The sequence below is a fragment of the Nesoenas mayeri genome (assembly GCF_963082525.1).
Source record: "Nesoenas mayeri genome assembly, chromosome: 16".
NCBI classification, from domain to species: domain Eukaryota; kingdom Metazoa; phylum Chordata; class Aves; order Columbiformes; family Columbidae; genus Nesoenas; species Nesoenas mayeri.
The window spans coordinates 9,318,878-9,328,338 of record NC_137562.1 but is presented as its reverse complement, the minus strand read 5'-3'; the positions used below and the strand labels follow the sequence as shown (position 1 = coordinate 9,328,338).

The 9,461-nt window shown below is 43.8% G+C and overlaps 1 protein-coding gene across 1 annotated transcript in view; it reads right to left on the bottom strand.

Annotated features, from left to right (window-relative positions):
• Positions 1 to 6,203: 6,203 nt before the first annotated feature.
• The window catches only part of COL20A1 (collagen type XX alpha 1 chain), a gene marked incomplete at both ends in the record, with an annotated part of 45,228 nt that continues 41,970 nt past the window's right edge, over positions 6,204 to 9,461 (bottom strand). The window contains 4 exons of the mRNA XM_080354677.1: positions 6,204 to 6,217; positions 6,720 to 6,875; positions 7,647 to 7,724; positions 9,015 to 9,203. Of these exons, the coding sequence (XP_080210803.1) occupies positions 6,204 to 6,217; positions 6,720 to 6,875; positions 7,647 to 7,724; positions 9,015 to 9,203 (437 nt within the window). The remainder of the gene's footprint in view (positions 6,218 to 6,719; positions 6,876 to 7,646; positions 7,725 to 9,014; positions 9,204 to 9,461) is intronic.

Genomic DNA, 9,461 nt, shown 5'->3' with positions numbered 1-9,461 from the left:
CAGCCACTGTGACATTTGCTGCCTGGCCAGCCCAGAGCTTTGGAGGACAGGCACCAGGAGAAGCCAGTGGCCAGCATGGAAGGTCCTGGTAGAAGCCAGAGCTTGGGGTAGGTGGGACCCCAGGCGAGATGTGCAGCATCCCTACACAATACCCTGGCACCTGGGGTTTGCTCATGCCGCACAGCTCAGCGAGCAGCAGAGAGCTGCAAGGGCTTGTGACAGTAATTCTGGCACTGAAACAACGTGGTTTAAAGAGACTTCTTTGAAATACGAGTTGAAACAGTACAGGCTGAAAAACAATGCAGTGATCAGCCTGTTTGGCCTCATCTAAGAAGCTACAACTGCCCTCTGTGTTCACAGGCTCAGCCAAGTGCTTAAAATCCCTACAGCTCACAGAAATGTAGAGTAGCTGTGGCTTGGGCCAGTTCCATGAAGAGCTGTGCTGGCACAGGGAGGAGGAGGGAGCCTGAGCTGCTGCTGCTGCCGCTTTGCTTGTTTTCAGAATAAAGAGAGACTCAGTCTTTGGAGATGCTAATTTATCCCTTTTCACAGTCAGTGAGTTTGCTTATGGCAATGAAAGGAAAACAAACCGTCAAACATCTTCAAGGTCTAGTGCATAATTGTAGGAACACAGCTGCAGTCTGCATGGTGAGGGCTGCTCGCCATGCGTGGGGACAGGTTATGGTTTGTATTGCAGTCAGTCTGGGCTCACCGAGGTGGCCTGAACCCTCTCTGGTGCCTTTTTTTGCATTTCAAGTGCATCGATAAAATAATCATGAGGGTGGGATGTTTTCTGACACTGGGCATTGCTGAGTCAGGGGCTTCATATCGTCACAGTACAGCCATGCCCACAATGGCCGGTCAGAGCCCTCACTGCCACCTCCTCCTCCTCCCAAGCCCATGAGCACTGACAACAACAGAGCAGGTGGGAGTCTTGGCTGTGCATGCACATTTTTAGCAATAAACCCACATGCACTTCCCAAGTGAGGCTGGAGACTCAGCAGCAGCTCAAGTTTCTGCTCCTGTCTCGTGGACCTCCTGTCTCCTGCCCCGCAAATGTGGGCTTGGGCAGCAGCGGAGTGATGGCCACAGCAACCCAGGGCTGGGGACCCCAGAGGTGACAGGAGTTGTACAGCACCTGCTTAGCAGAAAGAAATTATTTGGGGGAGTGTCAAGAGAACTGATAAAGGTCTAACTACAGATTTAAAAGCCAAATGTTCAAGGTGGCATATTGGGAAATTCAGTAAGGGCAGGAAAAGACTCTACTTTTTTCACAGCAAAGGGCCTATCTCAAATCTTCACCTTTTCTGCAAAAAGGTTTTGCCAGTGCACACAGTGTAAACAGCAGCATCTCAAGGGGAGCACAGCCCGGTGACAGCCACTGAGCTGGACCGTCTGGCAAGGATGTAAAACTGCAATGCAGCCCCTGGCAGAACTGCCCTGCCTGGCAGCAGGAGAAGCAAGGAGCCACAGGCGTCTTCTCCATTAGCACATCAAAAGTATCAGGTGTGATGAGGAGTGGTGCTAAGGATGTGGTGGTGTCCCTGAAGAGTCAACACCACTGCAGGATCACAGGGTTTGGCAGGACAAGATGAGAAGTGACAGATGGAACCAGTTACAAAGATGTTCCTGGTGTTTGGGGAGAAGCTCAAATAATGCAGGTCACTGCATCCTCTGTTTTTTTAGCACCATAATATTTTTCATAGACTGGCAAATCAATTTCTTCTCATGTGGCATTAATAGTTCCTCAGTTTAAAGTCTAAATAAAGTCTAGACTTCTGCTTCTGATGTGCTGTTTTGTAAACTCTAAAGGAGAAAATAGGAATCAACACCTACTGCTCTTTCTTAGACAGGTTATTCCATCCTGTTGGTTGTTAAGGAAGATGCTATCCTTCCATGAGATTCAATGATCAGGAACTGGAATAAAACTGGGACATGAGCCAGACTAGAATTGTAGAATAATGAATAATTCTGCTAGTCCAAATGCATGAAACACAAAGAGAGAGTTTTTTAGCATATGAAAGACTCCAGGAAAATGTACACAGCCAGACTGTTAACGTTTGCAATGTTCCCAGCTCAGAACTGATTCCCAGGACTTGACTGAATAAACCAAGATCAGAAGAGTGAGAAACCAAGACTGGGCTACAAGAGGAGCTCTAAACCTGCCTTGGAAGAGACCCAGAGCAAAGTAACTGCTTTTCAGGATCTGGGAGTGCAAAACCAAACTCAGAGACCTCAAAGACACCACAAAATCAGACACAGATGCTGATCTTTTCTGTTTCACTTGTGGAACAGAGATCATATCCTCACCATAGTGTTTCAGGCTTTCCCACCAGTACAGCTCCATTAACCACAAATGGAAGAAGAGCAAAGCCACAGAAACCTGAATGTAATAACCTCAGTCACCACCATTTTTCTGGTTTTCCTTTCATCTTTCTTCTGGTTCCCTAATGCTCAGTTATTCTGGGTAATCTTCCCAGCCGTAGGGCACGCAGGACATTTTATCTGCAGCTGGCTGGTAGGATGATCTATGTAATCCCTGTTTCCCCAGCTGTTTTCTAGGCTGTTTTCCACCATATAGGCTCATTCTCCAGTGAGCTAATCCACGTACCATATATCACGTCTATCAAGAAACTGGACCCAAGAAAATCCACTTGTGTAGAGACAGATAGGCAGAAAGATGTATGGGATGTAAAATTCATATACAGTACTAAGGAGAATCCCCCTATAAGAGCCCCATCTGCCTTGATAGCCCCTGTGGGCAGTGATGTCCATTTATGAGACCATTTTCTCCCATTCAGGATGTATTTTTTGTTTCCAGCCCTTTAAATCTGGTCAATACAAACAGTTGTGCTCTGGAAAAACCTTTTTCAAACCAGCTTGTTAGTAGTGTTGCTGCTTAGTCCTCTGTACTTATTGTATCTTATCCCTGAGACCAATTTAATACCTTAAAACAATGCTTGTAGCAGGAAAATCTGTCCCTGGAATGTCCTCAGCCTCTGCCAGAATCCAGCTACTCTAGGTGGGTCAAAGTCTGGAGCAGGGATAAAAATCCAAGTTTATTGCAATTTAAGGACTGGAGGATATAAGTTTTTAAAAAATTGAGGATATGATGTCATGCTTCACACTGTGTGGGAAAGAAAGTCTCTCTGCCACAGACTACTTAAGGATAGTAATAAGAATAAGCAAATCAGGGCAAAGGATTTTAATAATGACTGAACAGAAGGGGAGGTAAACAGGCATTAGTCTGAAAAGGTGAAGACACGACAGGAACTTGTGGGATTTCACAAGGCCATATTAAATTTATGCACTGAGGTTAATCCAGGTTTATCCAGAAAACAGGTTTAAATCCAGAAAAGCTAATATCCAAACTTCTATTTGTAGTGATTACAGCTTTGAGAACAAAGTCCCTGCTAAGGAAATATCTGAAAGAGAGTTTTGTAAAGTGCATTGCTAGTGAATGGCACTGTTTTTCTTTACAGTTAGCATTAAAAATGATAGATTGGGCCAGAAAAGTAGAAAGTGTGCTAAAAAACAGCACAAGAGGGAAAGCAACAGGTTGCGTTCAGCATAGAGCATGGGTTTTTTACCCACTGATAGAAAAGGGAACCGCAATTTGGGCTGGACAGGGTCTCCTGAGCCTCCCTGTACCTCCACCTTTAGGGCTGCTGTGTGTTTCCAACCACTGAAATCTTATTTTTTGCTGATTAATAGAATGCAATGTTCATTGCTGGATGAGGAGACTCTCGGTGCCTAAAATCTTTCAGCAGAAATGCTCCTTGGCTTCAAGGACCTGGGTTATACACACTTGCACATGTGTTCTGTGATACAGGGTGGACTAAATATCCATGACTTCAAGTAAATAAAACCACTCATGGGACAAAGTTTAGGAACATAAATAGACAAGTTGTTTGTGCAGGTGGTCTGTCTCTTAATCAATAGCCCTTCTGGGACCCAGTTTGTTAAAAAGTCTGACCCTTCATGTTTTATCTGAAATCATCAGACAAAAGCAAATGTCACTTGAAGTTCTATCAAATAGATTAAATCCCAAGGCAGGCAGCGAGGTGATGTTAGTAACTTCCAAAAAGAGTTGATAAACTAAAATAAAGGAGCTTTGTCTCAAACCACCTGCACTTGCTGGATTTGAGCAGAGCAGCAAATTCACAACTGGGAATTTGGTTGCACTGATTTAAGTCGGGAAGGAAACGGCATTACCCACAAAATGCAAGATGTTGCATGTTGAACCGCTTACATTCCCCAGTTTGTCAGCGTTTCATGGGAACAATTTTGGGTTCTGCTGTGTAGGTACCCCTTTTACCTCCTTATCTTTCCTGCTTTGCACCTGCCACAAGTATTGGGTTTTATAGGAAAAAACAGATCAAAAGCTCTTTTACCTGTATAAATGGGAACGTCTACATCTCCCCAACAGATTTGCAGTGTGTCGATCCTGATGGCTGCATCTCTTCCAAATGCCGTGTTCCAAACGTGCTGTGTATTTCAGCTCCTCTGCCCTCTTCTTTCTCTTCTGGCTGGAGCTTTGTCTGTGGCAACATTTCGTCTCAGCTAGAAAGACTTCTATTTTATATGTCAGGGCAACTCTGGAAAGCTCCAAAGTGAACAGAAATGTTATTTCTATCAGTGTGCTATTTCTATGCATTTTCCTACATTTTCCAAAGGGAATGTATGTCATGCTGAAAACATTAGTTCTTGGGAGTTTCTGGAGAATGAATATATATTAAGCCAAAGACTACTTTAAATATTTACGGGATGTAGTAATAACTGCCATACAATAATGACTCCCATACAATTCTGATATGTTTAAATGCTCCTCTAGCAAAAGCTGCTAATTCTACAGGATTTTTCCATAATGACAAGAAGAAATTGTATCTATATTCTGTGCCTGAGCAACATAATTTTCTTAAGGTAGACTTCTCTCTCTTTGGTATTTCTTTGACAATCTTGTTCCTAAATGTGGATGTATCTACTTTAAGTTTCCAAAGGTTGCCTACAGCCACATGAATACCCAGATACGTCTGCAAGTAGCTGCAGAAGCTGCACATCCAGACTAAGTGCACAGGAATATGCACGAAGCTCATTTTTTTTTTGCCTCTTAGCATCTTTGGAAAAATCTGTGCTGATACTTTTCTGCTTCATTCCAGTTTTGCAAAAATCAAAATATTTTGTTGCTCCAGGTTTAAATCAATTCAGAAAGAACTGTTTGTGAAGCAAGGCTGATGTACAAGGAGTGTGACTGAGCACTGCCTAAAGGAGTAATTGCAAAGCAGCTACATTTGTGCATTTTTATCAGTATCTGTATGGTTTGTTGTGGATACATGTTAGACTACGGCTCAAGGAAAAGGGTGTAACATGACAATTACCTCCAATAAAGATTAAAGTCATACTCATTCAATATTCTACTTGATAAAATGTAAAGTAGCTACTCAGACTGCAGGAGGGAGAGATGGAAAAGGCCAGTGGGTTAATCTCCAGTTCTCGATACATGGCTGGGGTGAGTCTGATCTAAGGCTTTGCGTGACAGATATGAAGCCCCAGAGAATGAGGCCAAATGGAGGAGTTTGCCACATCGCGGTGGGGTTCGTCACATCACGGGAAGGTTGTCACGCTGTCTGCAGTGCTTGTGTACATAACACCCCTACAAAGAAGCCATCAGCGTTTTGCCAAAAGCAGAAACAGTCAAAATGGTGCTAGACATTGTTACCTTGTCAATCAACCAAAACCACAGTTTTGCTCCAGTGGATTTGCATCTTTGGGCATGAAGGGTTGTTTTTTCTCTGTGCTGGGGACCCAGAATAACAAGTGACAAAAAGAAACCACAAGCAGATAAATGGGCAAATAATATCTGTTATTTCTGAGCATTTCAATACACTATTTCTTTTTCTTACAAGTCCATCAGTCTGCACCCCTGACTATGTCTTTGTCTTGCTGCAGGACATACAATCCCAGTTTGAACACTGTAGTTGTCCAACGCTGAAAACCAGACAGATGACTCATTTGAATGCAGGCTGCTTTGCTGGCTTTAGTGTTTGGTTTACTTGTCCATATAGAAATGATGGGACATTAAAAAAGGCACAAACAACACATTTACTGTTCAGGTTACTGCTTCTCTTGGAGTGTGTGGAGTTTTCACCCAGAGATTTCCAGGCAAAGCAACATCTTCAGCTGCCTCCGCAGCAGCCATCGCATCAGGGGATGAAATCTGTGTGTGGAAAGGAGATGAGGGCACTGAGAAAATGAATAAATCAGTGTCAAGCACTGAGAAAGAGCAGTATAGCATTAATTCTTTTCCCTTGTAAATCTTCTGTTCGGTGACAGTGATTTTCTTAATTTCCCAGGATTTAGCACAATTGAGCCTCCATGAAATGTATGTGTAGGAACTGAGATACTGTTCCTCTCTGCCCACCATGGAAACATTGCCAGGGACATTAAGAACTGAAAAATACCCCCATGATCACTCCAGTTGCTCGATTACTGCTGCAGTTAGGTGTTAATCTATGAAGGATGGCTGAGGAGCAGTCAATGGAACTGGCTTATAGCCATATGAATTGCAAGTGAATCACCTTAATTGCTCTGCAAAGGAGGCTCTGGCAGGACTGGCAGTGCCTGAAGGATGAACAGAGGTCTCTGCCAGCTGAAGAGAAGTAACCAGAAGTAAACAGTCCTAAAATCATAACTTTTGCACTGAGATAGTCTGGACTCACCTCTTCTATCTGCCCCATAACATCCAGAGATATCACAACCCCCTGGATATCCAGGCTGCCCAGGCTGCCCTCTGAGACCTGGAAAACCTTGAGGACCAGCATTCCCAGGATAACCCTTTGGACCTGGCTTCCCCAGCACAACTTCTCCTGGTGGGCCTGAAGAAGGAGAAGCACAGTAAGTCATAGCACTTGGCTGTTCCAGTGTAATACAACTTCTGTATTTCCTCCTACATGGTGGTTAATTTTCTGAGTATTGTTTCCTCAGTTTAGTGGAAGAATCAGGCCTGCCAGTCAGAACAAAATCTTCTGAGTCTCAGTAACTAGAGGTCTTATTCTTGACTTTAAGGGTACCCACCTTGGCTAAAAATGGAGCCTCGTTATATGAATTCAAAGTCCACCTACGTGTCAATGCAAAATCACCTTAACGCCAGGCTCCATCTCATAGTTTTTAGTGTCTTGATATCTCCACTATAAAAGTTTAAATACAGCGGAATATGTTTAACCGCATTCCCTTGATAGTTTGTTACGTCAGTGGCAAAACTCCCACTAATTTCAAGTGACTGGATCGGGATGGAAGAGTACACCAAATTCTAACAGATTCCTCTAAAACCCTTGTGTTTCACCAGCTGAATTTTCAAAGAGTTTCTATCCCCTGAGCATCTGGGTTTGCATGCAAAAAGGCAGCAAAGCTGAAACTCCTTGGATGTGCCTCAGGTCCTTAGGACACATCACTACCTGGGAATGGGTACCAGAGGGAGGAGATGACCTGGAGCAATCTCTTGGGGAGGAACCATCAGGGATGCTGCTGCAGTGGGAAGGTCAGGCTGTCCCACCACAGTGGTCCTAAGGCTGAACGAGTCTTTGAATCTGGGAGCTGGTGAGCTGGTGACCCACTGGGTCAATACAAAGAGGTGGTATTCACTCTACCTGTTCTGCCTCTGGGTCCTGGAGTTCCTTCCTTGCTGTCTCCAGGCATCCCTTTTTCTCCTTTGGGCCCTGGGACACCTAGTCATAGACAAGAGATAAGTGTCACTTCACTGCATTCTGCATTTCACCCTCAATTAAGGCTCCCTTCAGGCTCTTTAGATGTTGGACTCACAGCCTTTGGCAACACAGAGAAATTATCCATCTCTTTAAATTCTATCCGGGGACCCACTCTCTTTTTTCAAGTGGCCAGTTGCCCATGACTGACAGGGCTCCAACCAGCACTGATCTGCAAATGGAGATTTTTCACAGAGAAATTCATAGCTCTAGAGTTAGTGCACCGGCCTGAGCGTGAGGTCCACTCCCACGCTCTCCCCATGGATCAGACAAACCACAAAGCTGAACCATCTCTTCCACCGGTTGCTGCTAAGTCAGAAGTGATGTTTTCACGTGAAATTGCTCACGAAACCGCTACATCTTAGTGAAAAAGATGCATTTTGACAAAATAGAGTTTTTCATCTTTTTAAGATGAAAATATTTTGATTAGCAGTGTCCTTAAGGTAGTTTTTTCCAATGAGATCCATCTTCTCTCGTCTCCTTGCTTGACAGGCTGGAAACACCTGCAGCTTGTTACTCTCCTTTTCTCTTAAGTAACATTTTTACAAGCTGTGCAGATACCAGCTAAAACAGAATAGTGCCAGAGCAGGGAGTTAAACAGAAGGTCTCTAGTTACTTAGAGGCATGAGAGCACCACTGAAACCAATGATTTTCATTTTATTTTGAAAATTGCTTGAGCCACTGACAAATGTTATCTGTGAATCCAAACAAAACATCTTCCAACCATTCACTCATTCACGTGCAATAGTGGGTGCCACTTTCTGAGATTACATTAATCTGTTTCTTTAGTCACATGTGAGGCTTTTGTTGTTGGAACTACTGCTCCAGAAACCTACTTCCACTCTCAATATTACTTCAGTAGCCTCATGCCTTCCTTCAGTGTTTTCCAAGACTTGCCATTTCTACCCAGAGTTCATCCTTTCCACTGCCATGTGTTCAGGCCAAAGACTGTTTCTTTTGACTTTCTGTGGAAAAAGCCTCCTGCCCTCTAAAAATCAAACTCTCCATCCCCCAAAATCTACAAGCTGGCCTTCCTCCCAAAGCAGAGCTTGCCAAAAGAGTGTGCTGGATCTTTCTCCTTATTGTTTGAGCTATCTGACTTGGGTTACCCTTCCTAGGAGAGAGAAATCTAAAAAAAAATAGCAATCAAATGAGATAATATCGCAGGTTATCTTTACAGCACTGTCTGAGGCACTAAAATGTTTAATTATCAAAGTTATATAAAAAAATGCTTACAAACGTTTCTGTCCATACCTCTTTCTCCAGGATACCCATCTTTGCCTGGCTGCCCAGGGACACCGTTTTCTCCTCTTTCTCCGTTGCTCCCAGGGGGACCTGGAGGACCTGGTGGTCCTGGTTCTCCTGGTTTTAACCTTTCATCCCAAACAGGAACTGGCTTCCTTGAGTGTTCATGAATGAACGAGTCAAATTTCAACACATGAGCTGAGAGGGGAAGACATAAAATTAATGTTTCCTTGGCTGGGAAATTCAGAAAAGAGGCAGAAAAAGTTTCCTAAAACTATCAGCTAGTGCTAAAGAACAGTCAGTCCAAACTGAGAAAGCCCAAAGCTGAAGATGATGATGGGCAGTTGAGTCATGACTTTGCTGCCTGACCTTGGGCAAACTGCTGCTCCTCGTCATGCACCACAGCACAGGAGCTTTACCAGAAATGCCTCACGTCTCAAGAGGGATTAGCACAAA